This window comes from Carlito syrichta, unplaced genomic scaffold (assembly GCF_000164805.1).
Source record: "Carlito syrichta isolate Samal-C Ts95f unplaced genomic scaffold, Tarsius_syrichta-2.0.1 Scaffold123410, whole genome shotgun sequence".
Classification (NCBI taxonomy): Eukaryota; Metazoa; Chordata; class Mammalia; order Primates; family Tarsiidae; genus Carlito; species Carlito syrichta.
In genome coordinates this window covers 33873-49322 of record NW_007067506.1, presented here as the reverse complement: position 1 = coordinate 49322, position 15450 = coordinate 33873, and the positions used below count along the sequence as shown (strand labels likewise).

At 57.5% G+C, this 15450-nt stretch overlaps 3 protein-coding genes across 7 annotated transcripts in view; 2 read left to right on the top strand and 1 right to left on the bottom strand.

Annotated features, from left to right (window-relative positions):
- The window catches only part of SCAF1 (SR-related CTD associated factor 1), a 13130-nt gene extending 6406 nt beyond the window's left edge, over positions 1–6724 (top strand). The window contains exons 7-11 of the mRNA XM_008048406.1: positions 2–1258; positions 2456–2538; positions 2767–2985; positions 5893–6021; positions 6301–6724. Coding sequence (XP_008046597.1) covers positions 2–1258; positions 2456–2538; positions 2767–2985; positions 5893–6021; positions 6301–6492 — 1880 coding nt within the window. The 3' untranslated portion in view covers positions 6493–6724. The remainder of the gene's footprint in view (position 1; positions 1259–2455; positions 2539–2766; positions 2986–5892; positions 6022–6300) is intronic.
- Positions 6725–7676: 952 nt separating this feature from the next.
- On the bottom strand, positions 7677–13536 carry IRF3 (interferon regulatory factor 3). 5 transcript variants are annotated; one of them, XM_021707691.1, is made up of 8 exons: positions 13142–13536; positions 12396–12568; positions 11579–11750; positions 11423–11493; positions 9785–9974; positions 9301–9681; positions 8398–8513; positions 7677–7934 (listed from the first exon to the last, which is right to left on the bottom strand). In XM_021707691.1, the coding sequence occupies exons 1-8, from the start codon at positions 13215–13217 to the stop codon at positions 7749–7751; spliced, it is 1365 nt and encodes a 454-aa protein (XP_021563366.1). In that variant the 5' UTR covers positions 13218–13536; the 3' UTR covers positions 7677–7748. The 5 variants fall into 5 exon arrangements, with proteins under 5 accessions (XP_021563366.1, XP_008046593.1, XP_008046594.1 ...); XM_008048402.1 differs by having other exon boundaries at positions 13289–13536; XM_008048403.2 differs by having other exon boundaries at positions 11579–11711; positions 13289–13515.
- An 89-nt stretch (positions 13537–13625) lies between these two features.
- Positions 13626–15450, top strand: part of BCL2L12 (BCL2 like 12) — a 7472-nt gene continuing 5647 nt past the window's right edge. The window contains exons 1-3 of the mRNA XM_008048404.2: positions 13626–13720; positions 14336–14450; positions 14666–14808. Coding sequence (XP_008046595.1) covers positions 14344–14450; positions 14666–14808 — 250 coding nt within the window. The 5' untranslated portion in view covers positions 13626–13720; positions 14336–14343. The remainder of the gene's footprint in view (positions 13721–14335; positions 14451–14665; positions 14809–15450) is intronic.

Genomic DNA, 15450 nt, shown 5'->3' with positions numbered 1-15450 from the left:
GTGCCGCCCTCCATCCAGGACCTCACGGACCACGACCTCTTCGCCATCAAGCGGACCATCACGGTGGGCCGGCTGGACAAGCCCGACCCCCGAGGGCCCTCTCCGGGCCCCCCCGCTTCGCCCAAGCGCGAGGTCCTTTACGACTCGGAGGGGCTGAGCGACGAGCGGGGCGGCAAGAGCAGCGAGAAGGACCGGCGCCGCTCCGGGGCCGCCTCCTCCTCCTCCTCTTCCCGGGAGAAGGGGTCTCGTCGCAAGGCGCTGGATGGGGGGGACCGGGATCGGGACAGGGACAGAGACAGGGACAGAGACAGGTCATCCAAGAAGGCCCGGCCCCCCAAGGAGTCGGCGCCTCCCTCAGGGCCCCCGCCAAAGCCCCCGGTCAGCAGCGGCTCGGGCTCCTCGTCTTCGTCCTCGTCCTGCTCCTCCCGGAAGGTGAAGCTGCAGTCCAAGGTGGCGGTGCTGATCCGCGAGGGCGTCAGCAGCACCACGCCGGCCAAGGATGCCGCGTCCGCCGGCCTGGGCTCCATCGCGGTCAAGTTCAGCCGCGACCGCGAGAGCCGCTCCCCCTTCCTCAAGCCCGACGAGCGGGCCCCAGCCGAGGTGGCCAGAGCAGCTCCGGGCAGCACCAAGCCCAAAAAGACCAAGGTCAAAGCCAAGGCTGGGGCCAAGAAAACCAAGGGGACCAAGGGAAAGACCAAGCCATCCAAGACCAGGAAAAAGATCCGCAGCGGAGGTGGCAGCGGGGGCAGTGGCGGCCCCGGGTCGCTGAAGAAGTCCAAGGCGGATAGCTGCAGCCAGGCAGCGGGAGCCAAGGGGGCCGAGGAGACCTCCTGGTCCGGGGAGGAGCGGGCAGCCAAGGTCCCTAGCACCCCGCCCCCCAAGGTGGCCCCTCCGCCCCCTGCACTCACTCCTGACTCACAGACCGTGGACAGCAGCTGCAAGACACCTGAGGTCTCCTTCCTGCCCGAGGAGGCCGCAGAGGAGGCCGGGGTCCGGGGTGGGGCAGAGGAGGAGGAAGAGGAAGAAGAGGAGGAGGAGGAAGAGGAGGAGGAGGAGGAACAGCAGCCTGCCACCACCACGGCCACCAGCACAGCTGCAGCCGCCCCAAGCACTGCCCCCAGCGCGGGGTCCACAGCCGGCGACTCCGGGGCGGAGGACGGCCCGGCTCCCCGCGTCTCCCAGCTGCCCACGCTGCCCCCACCCATGCCCTGGAACCTGCCGGCTGGTGTGGACTGCACCACCAGCGGTGTCCTAGCCTGTGAGTGTTCCCTGAGGAGGCGTGGGTGCTGGGGCAGATGAGACAGGATTGGAAAACGTGGGGACGGATGGGTGCAGGCTTGGTGGCAGCAAGGATGCCCTGGAAGGGGTAGGGATCTAGAGTCGTGGACTAGGGGGTCAGTCAAGGTCTGTCCCAAAGGCTTTTAGGTATCTGGGTGTATGGAAGGGAGCAGGGCTGATGGGAGCAGGTGGTGGCCAGCACAGCCTAGAGGAAGGGACTGCATTCTGGGATTTCCCTGGAGCAAGACTAGGGTAGAGGAACCAGAAAGAATGACTTGAGCAGGGTGCTGTGTCCCTTAAGGCCGTGGTCCCCCAATCTTTCTGGCATCAGCCACCGGGTTTGTGGAAGACAATTTTCCCATGAACCGATGAACTGGAGGGTGGAGGAAGCATCAAGCAGTAGGTTTTCATTAGGAGTGCACAGCCTGGATCCCTTGCGTGGGCAGTTCACAACAGGGCTCACGCTCCTATGAGAGTATATTGTCTCCACTGATCTGATGGAAGGTGGAGCGCCACTCACCCGCGCCGCTCATCGGCTGTGTGACCCAGGTCCGCAGCCCTGAGGGTTGAGGATCCCTGCCTTGGAATGGCGGTAGCCTCTACCAGACTGCAAAGGTGGGAACAGAGGCTGGGATTGGCAATGTGGTCAGGAGACGGAACGTCACTCCACCACTTCATTGCTGAATGACCCTGGCCTCTCCTCCCCACACACACTTTGAGCCCCAAGAACATTCAGTGTGCAGGTGGTTTTCTTTTTCTTTTTTTTTTTTTTTTTGAGTTGAAGTCTCACTCTCATCCAAACTGGAGTGCAGTGGCCGCTCCCGGCCACCGCAGCCTCGACCTGCTGGGCTCCGGCAATCCTTCTGCCTCAGCCTTCCAAGTAGCTGGAACTACAGGCGTGCGCTACCACGCCCGGCTAATTTTTTTTTAAATTTATTGTAGAGATGAGGTCTCGCCAAGTTGCCCAGTAGGGTCACGAACCCGCGGGCTCAGGCGCAGGTGGTTTTCTTATTGGCCAAGGCTCCCTTCACCCAATTTTGAGCGTAAAGCCTGGTGGCGTGTCCTGGGGCCCAGGGTGGGAGAAGCAGCAGGCAGCATATGGCTGGGTGCAGTTCACCATCCCCTTTCCTGTCACCTCTCCCCCACCTCTGTGTTGTCATCTCTCTGCCTCCCATAGTGACTGCACTTCTCTTCAAGATGGAAGAAGCCAACCTGGCAAGCCGTGCAAAGGCCCAGGAGCTGATTCAGGCCACCAACCAGGTGGGCTCCCCTGGGGGAGAGTCCCCGCAACCCCTTGTTTGTCCATTGCCTCGGGTTAGGAGAGGAACTCCACTCCTAGCTGTCCTTGGGGCAAGGTACCAGTCAGAAGAGGAGTCTGTTGCCCTGGGACTGTTGGGAAGTCAGGGTGGGAACAGTAGGGGGTGGTGCGGTGCAGGTTCCTTCCCCCAACTCCCTCTGGCTCATCATTCCTCCACCCTCTTCCCACAGATCCTCAGTCACAGAAAGCCACCCTCAGGTCTGGGGGTGACCCCAGCTCCTGTGCCCACCTCTCTGGGTCTGCCCCCTGGCCCTTCCAGCTACCTGCTTCCTGGTAGCCTCCCCCTGGGAGGCTGTGGCTCTACCCCTCCCACCCCCACCGGGCTGGCTGCCACATCTGACAAGAGAGAGGGCAGCAGCAGCTCCGAGGGACGTGGGGACACAGATAAGGTGAGCTGGCCTTGGGAGAGGTGGGTTGATGGGGACAGTTTTGTAGAGAGCACAGATAGGGAGGTGCAGGAGTCCAAGGGGAATGGCAGAGACGGGCACGTGGATGGGGACTTGGAGGCCAAAGTGATGAGATTGTCAGGAACTAAACTCTCCCTCAAGCAGGTGAATGGGGAGTGTGTGCTGGGTGGGTTTAGAAGATGATCACTTACATGTGTGTACATATACCCCACACACATCCACCCTTCAAACACCCCCACTACAGTCCACCCCTTGGTTCTCTGTTGCTCTTGCCCTCTTCCTCTCTGTGAGGGAGGGTGGTTTCATTTTATTTTATTTATTTCTAATTTTTAAAAATTTATTTTAGGCTGGCCTCGGTGGCTCAACCTGTAGTCCTAGCACTTTGGGAGGCCGAGGCAAGTGGATTTCCTGAGCCTATGTGTTCGAGACCCACCCAGGCAACTTGGCGAGACCTCGTTTCTACAATAAATCAAAAATTAGCCAGGTGTGGTGGCGCTTGCCTGTAGTTCCGGCTCCTTGGAAGACTGAGGCGGAAGGATTGCTGGAGCCCAGCAGGTCGAGGCTGCGGTGGCCGGGAGCGGCCACTGCACTCCAGTCTGGGCGACAGAGTGAGACTCAGACTCAAAAAAAAATTTATTTTATTTTATTTATTTATTTATTTATTTATTTATTTATTTTGAGCTGAGTGGTACTGGCCGAGGGTCTATTGGGTGTGATCAGGATGTTGGCCAGGTGGCAGCTGTCTAAAAATTTGCGGCTGCACAATCCATTGTCAAGATGGCTCATTCCATGACTGTTGACTGGATGCCTCAGTTCCTTGTCAAGTAGACCTCACACAGGGTTGCTTGAGTTTCCTCACCACATGACAGCTACTGTGTGGCGTCCCCAAGCAAGTGATTTCAAGAGAAAGCAAGGAGGAGCCACAGGGTCTTGAAGTCCTAATCTTGGACACTGTACAGCATAGCTTCTACCACTCTATTCATTAGAAGAGAATAATTAAATCCAGCACACACTTACGAAGAGGGAAGTTAAGCTCTACTTCTTTTTTTTTTTTTGAGTTGGAGTCTCACTCTGTCGCCCAGACTGGAGTGCAGTGGCCGCTCCCAGCCACCACAGCCTCGACCTGCTGGGCTCCTGCGATCCTTCCGCCTCAGTCTTCCAGGTTGCTGGAACTACAGGCACATGCTACCACACCCAGCTAATTTTTGATTTATTGTGGAGATGAGGTCTTGCCAGTTTGCCCAGGTGGGTCTCGAACCCGCGGGCTCAGCCAATTCACTTACCTCGGCCTCCCAAAGCACGGGATTATAAGCTGAGCCATTGAACCTGGCTAAATTTTTTTTATTCAAAAGATGTTAGGGAGGGTGGTTTTCCAAAGGAGCTAAGGAGGAGGGAAGCATGGATGCTGGGCAAATGCACACATGGGTTTTGATTCAGCTGTTGTATCTGGCTCCTACTTCCGGGCCTCAGGCCTGCTTTCCTGTGGTCGGGTTGAGATGGTCTTCCTTCCCACCAGCCCAGACCGTCCTGTCACCCACCCCTTGCACACCACGTGTGTGGTACCAGAGGGAAAGCCCATAAACCCCACAGAAATCCTCACATGGACCCCAGAGGCAAGGTCCAGCTCAGACTCATTATTCATGGCATATGGAACAGTGGGGACACTATAGCCAGTCACAGGCCTCCTGCTCTGCCTATTAGGCCGCCTTGGCCTGTTGTGTACCTTCTTTCCTCCATTGCCACATCTGAGGTGGGTGGTGGGGAGCAGGCTTCCTCTTGCTGTGTCTCTTTAGAGACCCACTTCTGCTGGAGACCCTCCTGAGGAGTCTCAGGTGGACTGTGGCCCTCCCGGTTCAGTAGCTCATCAGTTTGCCTTCTCATCATAGTGTCATTGATGTTGCCCCTGGAGTCTGTTAGCCATAGTGCCCTGCCCTTCCCAGGACTCATTTGACCTGCTGCCACTTTCTGTGGGGCACAGGGAACAGTCACCTGGGTTGGGAAGGCAGCCTCCCCCGAGGTAGTGCTCCGGGACTCTCCCGAGTGCCGGGCAGAGGCCTGTTCTCTGGTCCCAGCTGGCCCTCCTGCTGGCGAGTTCCTGTCTATCTGCTCTTGCAGATACTCACTTGAGGCAGGGGATGCAGCTGTCCTGTCCAACCCTGGGGAGGATCTCTGCTCTGTTCCCTGTCCTGTCCCCTTCTTTTCATCCCCACAGCCATCACCCTCAGAACTGTTGCAGCGCCCCTTGACTGGTCCCTTGCTCTTGCCATCCTGTGGTGTGTTCTCCCTGTGCATTGCTTCGGTCCTCCCTGTGGGTACTGTCTCATTTTTCAAATGAGCCATAGAGTGGCAGACCAAGATTCCAGTACATATGTGCCCCAGAGCTCCGCTCCCACCCCTTGTTCTCCCGAGTGACCCTCAGCCCCACTGCCAATGCTATCCACTCGGGAGCCAAAGCAGTGCTGTAGAAGCCCAGACAGACCTCTCACTCAGTGGCGAGAAGGCCTTCTGAAGTGTTCCTGCTAGTCAGAATGAGTCCTTTCAGTCTGATGAAACACCATTATAGTTGCCTGACAAACACCTGTCTTCTCACCAGCACATGAACTTTGTGAGGGCAGGGGACACATGTGTCCTGGTCACGGCCAGACCTGGGACAACTCAGGGTCTAGCCTAGAGATGTTCAGTGATATTCAGAGGCCTAAGGCTGGCCTGTGGTATGGTTTCAGCTAGGGGAGTACAGGGCAGACCCCAATCAGGACTTCTACCTCTCAGAGTGGCTGCATGGTCAGAGTGGCTAAGCTGGCAGGTAGAGGTGTGTGGAGGCCGGCAGTCCTGCAGGCACTCATCCAGCCCTTGCTGTCCCTTCTTCCCACCCTGTCACCACCCCTCCAGTATCTGAAGAAGCTGCACACGCAGGAGCGGGCGGTGGAGGAGGTGAAGCTGGCCATCAAGCCCTACTATCAGAAGAAGGACATCACCAAGGAGGAGTACAAGGACATCCTGAGGAAGGCTGTCCACAAGGTGGGCACGGGGACAGAGAGACAGGACAAACAGGCAGGGGATCAGACGGAGAGAGACTGTAGAGACAGATTGTACAGATGGGGAGACAGGACACAGGTCACTGTGGGAGGCAAGGAGGGTGATAGGGTCCCTCAAGGCCTCCTGGGCTGTTCTGGCATCAAGGGGGACAAATGGCATGTTGTCAAGGGAGCAGCTCCCATTCCAAGCTGCACTCCACGGTCCAGGGTGGAGGGGGCTCCGGGAGCCTAGAGGTGACTCTAGTTCCCCCTGGCCTCCCAGATCTGCCACAGCAAAAGCGGGGAGATCAACCCAGTGAAGGTGAGCAACCTGGTGCGGGCCTACGTCCAGCGCTACCGCTACTTCCGCAAGCACGGCCGCAAGCCAGGAGACCCCCCAGGGCCCCCAAGGCCGCCTAAGGAGCCAGGGCCCCCCGACAAGGGCGGCCCGGGCCTGCCCTTGCCCCCTCTCTGAGAGTCTCAGCCACCCTTTCATCCCTTGCCTCTTTGAAATTCTGGACATATTTATGGCTCCACCTCCCCACTTCCCTCCCCCATCAGTGGGATGATTGGGGGAAGGTTGCTGTGGGGGAGAGGAGAGCCCCCTGCCCCACCCAGCCCATGCCCATCTCCCTGGCCCAGCCTGTCCCCAGTGCCCCTCCCTCTGTTCGTGCCCCTTCCCCGATTTCATTAAAGGTTTCATGAAATGTTACCCCTGAGCCCCATGATTTGAGCCCTTTCTTTTCAGAGATAAGTTGGGAAGGAGGGACACCCAGGAAGCTTGCCTGAGCCCAAGGCAAGGAGGGACACCCAGGAAGCAGGGAGACCACAGACTTAGAGCAATGGCCTGTTTCCTTATCTGTAAAGTGGGTGTGGTGAAGATTAAACAAGGCAGGTGGAGCACTTAGAATGACATCTGATAGGTAGTAAACTGTTGGTAGAATGTGCTGGTGACGGGGTAGTAGGAGTTCCAGGCCCCACACCATCAATGTCTTCTGAGCTCAGGGAACCTGGCTGCCATTTACCTTGGAATTGCTCCCAGAAGCAGGATCCCTGTCCCCCTTTGAGTTGGATTCCCTTTTCAGCAGCCCTGAGAGGCTGGAATGCTGTAAATTCACTCTCCTGAGAGAGAAACTGAGGCACAGAGCAGCATGGGCCGCAGGGTGAGTCAGGGCTGTGCTGGCTTCTGTCAGTCCAGTTACCTAGAGTTGAGGCCCAGCGGGGAGAGAAGACAGTGCCCAGGGCTACTAGGCAGGCAGGTCTCAGGTTCCAGGTTGGCCACAGAGCCCCTTTACAGCTGCTGCCTCCAGCCCCACTTAGGGAGAGTCTGAGGCCCAGGAAGAAGAGATGTCTGTCTCTGCTTGTAGGTGAGGCAAGGGCTCACCTGGACTCTGACCAGTCTTTGTCCCGTTTTGCAACCTTTGTGCTTCTCCAAGTCTCAGAGTCTTGGTCTGTAAAATGGGGGTGCCCGTCACCCCCTCATCAGGTCCCTGAGAAGTGGGAGGTGACAAGTGTCAGCTACCCCCTGCAGTGCCTGGTCCTCATACATTGAGCACCTGAGCTGTGGGTGGCTGCACAGATGGGTAAAACCGAGACCCCAAGCAGGAATAACCACCAGCTTGAGTCAGGGTGCACCCAACACCAGACACACAAAAGCGGTGACCACAGCAGGAAGCAGTTTATTGGTTGAGATGACGTGTTAAGGGCCTGCGCCCATGAGAAAGCGAGGACTCAGGCCTCCCCAGTGACCTGAAAATCCATGTCCTCTACCAAGTCCTGCAAGTAGGCCTTGTACTGGTCAGAGGTGAGGGAAAGGGGCTGGCTGTTGGAAATGTGCAGGTCCACGGTGTTCTCCAGTGAGGAGGCCCCCCCGAGTCGGGCCATGTCCAACAGGGCCCTGAGGCACGTGGGCACCACCTGTGGGGGAAGACACCCAAGCAATCCACTGAGGCAGGAGTGGTGGCCAGGAGGACTACAACTCCCAGCAGCCCCCACTCTCACCCAGGATGAACCCCAGGCCCAGGGCTACTGGGAGTTGTAGTTTTCCTCACAGTTACCAACAGGAGGCCAGGGTTCTTAGGACTGAGGCTGCAGGAAGGGTTCCCAGTAGTCAGGGCTGGGCAGGTTGTGATCTGGACCCTCAAAAAGGCTGTTGGAACCTGGAACCAGCTCTCCTCCACATGGTGTAGAAGGTATAAAACAGGTTGGGGGTGGGGCCACAGGACACCCAGAAGCTTCTGGGGACGAGGAGCTGGTCAGTGCCGAGACTCTTGGAAGTGGTGGTTTCTCAGATGGCTTCTGGAAGCCGTAGCTCTGAGAGCAACTTCCTCCCTCTGTAAGACCCCCCACTTTCAGTCCCAGGGGCCAGGGCTGCAGGCACCTTGACCATCACGAGCCTCTTAATCCATGGCTGGTCCTGGGGCCACGACTCCCCCACACAGAACCAGAGGGTGTAGCGTGGTGAGCGTCCACTTCCTTCTATGAAGGTAATCAGATCTGGGGGCCCAGGAGCCTAGTCAGGGTTGGGAAGAAGACCCTCCACCACCCCCAAACCCATCATATCCCCACCAGCTCCCCTGACCAAAGGCCTTCTGCCACAATGACCAGGGACTGCTTGTTTAGGGACAGTCCCCATGGTTCTGTTCATGTTCCTCCTCTCATCAGAGTGGGGCTGGAAGATAGCCTCCTCCCACCCCCCCACCTAGAGCCCCAGCACTCAGGATGGGAAGATGGGCCCCAAAGAGGGGATCCCATTAGTCAGTGATCCCAGGTAGAAGGTGGCAGGCGTTTCCTGTTCCTTAATCCCCTAGGGCTACACTGTCCAATCATAAGCCACATGTGGCTATTTGGAATGAGACTGTAACTAATTAAATGGAATCATATGAAAAGCTCACTTCCTCAGCTGTGCTCACTTCACCTGTGGCTGGTGGCTACCATACTGGGCAGTGCAAATACAGGCCACTTCTTATCACTGGACAGCGAAACCCTTTGTCTGTCTTTCTGCTACTTTTGTCTATCCATCATCATTAATTATAATGACAATGGCAGCTAATTCCCTGAGCACCTTCTGTGCACTGGGCCCCATCTCACACCAGCTCAGGCAGGAAAAGAGAAGAGACTGTCCTTGGATTTGATAGGCTCAGAGCAGCCAAGCCCTTTGCCCCAGGTTATACAGCAAGCAGCAGGGTAAGGTCTGAATCCAGTCCTGCACTGCCTGAGCCCAGAATTCCTAGCCACTGTACCCACTGCTTCCACTTGGTAGAGCTAAGCCCGTCTCACTCACCTGCCACGAAGGGCCCCAGGTCGAACACGCTGCCTTCCTTGTCCTTGGGAACCTCACCATCAGGCCCATGCCCGCTGTCGGGGAGCAGCTCCTCGCCCACGGCCCAGTACGTGTGGGAGTGCCCCAGCCGCTGGGCCCAGAGCTGCTGCCCGGCCCGCCACAGAGCCAGTCCCCCACCAAGGCAGTGCAGCACACGCCTCACGTAGCCCATGACTCCCCTGTCTGTCAGGGACACCCCAGGGTCTGGCAGTGTTATTGGCCATCCAGGCAGCGTCTTGTCCCCTACTTCGGGCCCTACCAGCCGCAGGACCCCTGGGCGTGAGATGGTCTGCTGGAAGACTTGGCGGCCCCGGTAGAAGGCCGTCACCTCAAACTCCCACGCTGAGCAGTGGCAGCAGTGGCATGAAGGGGGAGAGAGATTGAGAGAGTGTGAGGAGGCCGCTGCCCCAGCCTCAGCCCCTCCCAGCCCACAGTTGACACTCACCTTCCTCTGGCACCAATAGCTGCCTCAGTGGATTTTCAGGGGCCCCCAGGTTTGAGCAGGGAACGGGATTGTCTGACCTGGGGCTCAGCAAGAGCTGAGGGCAGGGCTCAGGGGCTACAGTCAGGCCCGAGGGCCCATCTGGGAGTGGGGCCAAGGCCATGTTACCCAGTAACTCATCCAGAATGTCTTCCTGGAGGAAAAATAAAGAAAGCTGGGCATTTCTTTTTTTTTTTTTTTTGAGTTGGAGTCTCACTCTGTCGCCCAGACTGGAGTGCAGTGGCCGCTCCCAGCCACCGCAGCCTCGACCTGCTGGGTTCCAGCGATCCTTCCGCCTCAGCCTTCCAAGTAGCTGGAACTATAGGCACGTGTTATCATGCCTGGCTGATTTTTGATTTATTGTAGAGATGAGGTCTCGCCAGGTTGCCCAGGCAGGTCTCGAACCCGCGGGCTCAGGCAATCCACTCACCTCAGCCTCCCAAAGGCACAGGATTACAGGCTGAGCCACCGAGCCTGGCTAAGCTGGGCATTTCAACAGCCTTTTCCAGAGACTTCATATGGACCAGGTGGGGACACGGGGAGGAGTCAGACCTGAGCTCTGCCCTCAAGGAGCTTCCAGTCTGGGGAAAGAGCCAGCCGTGGGCACCAGTGGCAAAATAGATGCGCTAAAGCAGGGGTCCCCAACCCTGGGTTCACAGACTGTGGCCGGTTAGGACCTGGGTTACACAGCAGGAGGTAAGTGGCGGGTGGGTGGATGGGTGAGCAGGTGAGCGAACTAATGAAGTTTCATCTGCATTGACAGCCGCTGCCCATTGCTCGCATTATTGCCTGAGCTCCTTCTCCTGTCAGATCAGCAGTGGCATTATATTCTCAGAGGAGCGTGAATCCTATTGTGAACTGTGCATGCAAGGGGTCTAGGTTGCATGTTCCTTATGAGTATCTAATGCCTGATGATCAGAGGTAGAGCTGAGGCAGTGATGCTAGCGCAAGGGAGCAGCTGCAAATACAGATTAACATTAACAGTGAGGTTTGACTGCACAGAGACCATAATAATTGCTTGCAGACTCATATCAAAACCATATCAGTGAGTGGCAGGTGAGTTGATGTACTTTAATTGAACAGCTGCATCTGGTGGCAGGCTTTAAGTCAGAATCTGACACTTACTTTAGTCTATGCATGGCCTGCCCGTTATTACCACTTCTATCGGCCCTCCCTTTTTTAATGGTGAGTTATATAATTGTCTCATTATGTATTACAATGTAATAATATTAGAAATAAAATATACAATAAATGTTATATCCTTGAATCATCCTGAAACCACCCCCCCAGACTGTGAAAAAATTGCCTTCCACAAAACTGGTCCCTGATGCCAAAAAGGTTGGGGACAACTACTCTAAAGAACCTGGGTGCTATAATGGCAGGGGGCAGTTCCAACCCCAGGCTCTACACAAGCAAGTTCAGGGCAGGGGCTCGGCTTGGTGGCTCAGCCTGTAATTCCAGCACTTTGGGAGGCCGAGGTGAGTGGACTGCCTGAGTTCACGGGTTCGAGACCAGCAGATGGGTGATGGTCCAGAGGGAGAGGACAAGGCCCATGGAGACAGGGCAGACACTGAGGGACAGGAGGGTCGGGTGCATTCTCACCTGGATATCAGAGGTACTGCCTCGGCCACTGGTTTCTGGAGAGGTGTCCCACTGGGAAAAGTCCCCAAATCCTGTCAAGAAGCCTGGTGAGATGAATTGGGGTGCCAGGAATCCTTGAGATACCAGCCCTCCAAGTGAAGCCCTGATGTGGCACACCTGGGGTCACAAACTCGTAGATCTTATGTGGGTCGTGAGGGTCCTTGCTCTGGTCCACTGCTAGACGCACCCCTTCTTTCCGATTAAGGGCAGACCGGAAATTCCTCTTCCAGGTTGGCAGGTCGGGCTTGTCCTTCCCGGGAGTGTAAGCACCGGTGGCCTCAGCCCAGGCCTGGGGCAACAGCCGTCCCAGGATAGTGGGGGAGGGTGACTTAGAGCCCACCCCTGCGGCCCTAACCCTGTCTCCTCCTGTCCTAACACCAACCTCTTTCCCTGGCAAGTTCCAACTCCGCAAGTTTCCCTCCCCAAATTCCGGGATTCTCTGTGCCCCAAACTCCTCCCTCCCACCCAACTCCACCACCCATCTCCGGGTTTCAAAAACATTTTCTAAGCCAGACTTCCAGGTCCTGCTTGGTGTCTAACCCGTCACCGCCTGCCCCAGGGCACTCTCTGTGATAACCCCGCCCTTCCCACTGTTAGTAACCTCAACTTCGGGGCTCTAAGTCTCGTCTCTAATGCTCCAAGAGCCACCCCTAGAATCCTACAACCAAGAGCCCTGCCCCTCCCCCCTCCCCCGCGGAAAGTCCCCCAGCAAGTATTCCCCTCGCGTTCTAACCCCGCTCTCCCGGTTCTATGGCCAAAACCCGGCCGCTCCAACCCCGCCTGCTCCCACCATCCCCAGCCCGCCGGGCCTGTTGGCCCCGCCCCTCCCGCTGTAACTCCACCCACCAGCCCTGGTGCGAGTCCGTCCGCCACGCTCCGACTCTGACTTCCTGGCCCCGCCCCCTCGGTTTCCCGCGCCCGGGGGCTCGCGCACCTGGAAGATTCCGAAGTCCTCCTGCTGTGCGTCCTGCCGCAGGCCGTGCTTCCAAGGGATGCGGAAGCGCGTGCGGCTCTCGTTCACCCAGGCCACGCCCTCCAGCTGCCCGTGGTCCAGCTGCGACACCAGCCAGGGCAGGATCCGCGGCTTTGAGGTTGCCATGGTCCGGCCTGCGCGCACAGGGCAGTTCCTAGGCGTGGGAGGCCTCCCGGACCCACCTGGCCTGGGGTTTCCGCACCCAGACCTCTCTCTTACGGGTCACGGCGCAGGTTCTTCACCCATATTTTCCTGGGGCACAGACAGGAAACTTCCTCTTCCCATCCTCCAGCGAGGACTCCCTCCCATATACCTTGCAGACCCTTCCCAGCGTCTTCAGCGCAGACTTCTATCCCTCAGTTTCGCCAGGGCGGACTCCTCCCTCCTCCGCATCATCAAAAACAGGTAGCCTCACTTTCAGGGTAAAGCCCTTTCCCTGGTCGTATTCACGTGCAAACCTCTACTTCCTGCACCCACCTCAGTGTAGACCTCCTTCCACAGTCCCCCGACAGAAGATACCCCACCCTTTTCCAACGTAGACCCCCATCCACAATTCTCCCAGACAGCCTCCCTCCTCCTGGGCACGCCCCAAGCTTCTAGAGTGAACTGCCTCCCATTTGCGGAGTCCACTCTTTCCCTCTACCCCGAGATGCCCTCAGTGCAGGCGCCTCCTCCCTCCCTTTTCCCGCAGCTTTTCTGTAGCCAACCTCCAGCGCCGGCCACTGTCAGCTTCCTCTGCGCTTCACGTTCCCCGGAGAACACAGCCTCCCTTGCCACGATCATGCGGACCCATCCTTAATCCCGTTCCTCACTCCCGGAGGCCACCAACTCCAGTCCCGGCTCTTCCGCATTACCTGCGATGGAGAGTCTGGGCGTGCAAGGTGTTGGGGGCCACCCCTGTCTTTGGGCTCCGGGTAGCACTCAAACTCGAAACTGCACACCCCTCTTTCCGTCAGCTGAGCTTTAGAGCGCCGGGGCTTTCTTTTCGATCGACTTCTTGAAATACAAACTTGACCATTCTTTAGATTACAAACTCCAGAGCCAAAGAGGCGGCCCGGTTATCCCGGACTGTCCCCGCCCCCATGCCCTTTTTAGGCTTTCCGGCCAGAGGCATGCTGGGAGCGTCACATGCAAATTAGACGTGCGCCGAGCGCTCCGCCCCTTCTACGTTGGGGCGGTTACCAGCCCGGCCCAGTGCGCAGGCGCGGGAAAGTTGAATAATAAAGAAAAGTTCCTACGAGTTGAGTGGAGGAGACGGCGGCGGCAGCGGCGGGGCCCCGGACCAGGTCAGCGGGATGTTGGCGAGGGCTAGAGTAAGGAGGGAAGGGGAGGGGCTGGGATTCAGGAGTGGGCACCCCAGTTCTGCTTCCCCTGGTATCAAGCTTTCAGGGTCCTCAAGAGTCCCCGGAGTCAGATTGCAGGAACTACACCTCCCATCAGGCTGCGCGACGAACAAGCCCGGACCGAGGGGAGTGTTTGCCGTGAAGCCTGCTGGGATTAGTAGTTCCCGTTGCTCTAAGGGCGTCAATGGCTTGGCATATGCCTCCCTCAGAATCCAGGAGTCGGGGCCCCAAGCCCCCTTCTCCCTCGGGAACCAGGGGGCCTGGGGCTCTAGTCTCTTTCTCTCTTAGACACCAGAGTACAGGGCCCCAGCCTCTTCCTCCTTTGGACCCACGAATTCGGGCCCCAGCTCCCCCTTTTCTAGGACCAGGGAGTCTTAGTCTCATCCCTCTTCTCTCTCTGGGGACTCAAAAGTCTGAGGCTCCGGATCCCAGCTCTCCAGAGGACTCAGAAGCCCAGGCCCTCAACACCTTCCTTCCTTGGGATTCACAAGTCCTAGCTCCCAAGCCTCCACTTCCCACTGAACCCTGGAGTCCAGCCCCTAGCTCCCTCTCTCACAGGTGCCTCCATGGCAGGCTCGGAAGAGCTGGGGCTCCGGGAAGACACGCTGAGAGTCCTAGCCGCCTTCCTTAGGCGTGGCGGGGCTGCCGGGTCCCCTGTTTCAACTCCACCCAGGTAAGAGGAAGTGCCCTTCTTTCCCAGGGGCCAGCATTTGGGGTGGGTCCTCCCTGATTCTTCCTGCTTGGTCTCAATCTGTCTCCTCTTCTTATATCTTGCTTTATTCTCGGTCCTTGGGGTTGCAGAGAGAGGTCCCCAGCCAGGGTGGGAGGGTAAGTACTGCTCCCAAGGGATCTCTGGGGTCAGTCACTCTCTGAGCTCCGCTTCCCCAGGAGTTCTGCCCAAGAGGAGCCAACAGACTTCCTGAGCCGCCTTCGAAGATGTCTTCCCTGTCCCCTGGGGCGAGGAGCAGTTCCCCCTGAGTCCCCTCGGCCTAACTCCCTGCCCCTTCGCCCCTGCTATGGTCCAGAGCCTGGTAAGAGATTTCCCTAGATCACCTTTTTACAGGATAAGGTCTCATTTTAGCTCATCAGCTAGGGGGTAGTTGTGTAGGGTCTCCAGCAGAACTCTCCCCATCCTGTCCTCTGCCCTGCCCTCCCCTCCTACTCCCAGTTAGATTTCTGTCAGTTCTGTGGGTTGACTTTCAGAGGGCATTTTGTCCCTTTCTATCTAGTTATGTCTCTGCTTCCATACATGCTTCCCTGCCCCTAGGGCTTCTGTCACCACTGAGCACCTTTATTAGAGAGGCAGAAGGAGACCAGGTTTTCTTTTTTGTTTTGAGTCGGAATCTCAGTCTATCGCCCAGGCTGGAGTACAGTGGCACGCTCACGGCCACCGCAGCTTAGACCTGCTGGGCTCAGGCAATCCTTCTGCCTCAGCCTTCCAAGTAGCTGGAACCATGGGCATGTGCCACACCCGGCTAATTTATTGTAGAGATGAGGTCTTGCCAAGTTGCCCGGGCTGTTTTTGAACCCATGAGCTCAGGCAGTCGCTGACCTCAGCCTCCCAAAGTGCTGGTATTACAGGCGTAAACAGCTGCGCCCGTCTGGGTTTAGGCTTTTTTTTTTTTTTAAGTTGAATTCTCACTCTGTCGCCCAGACTGGAGTGCAGTGGCTGC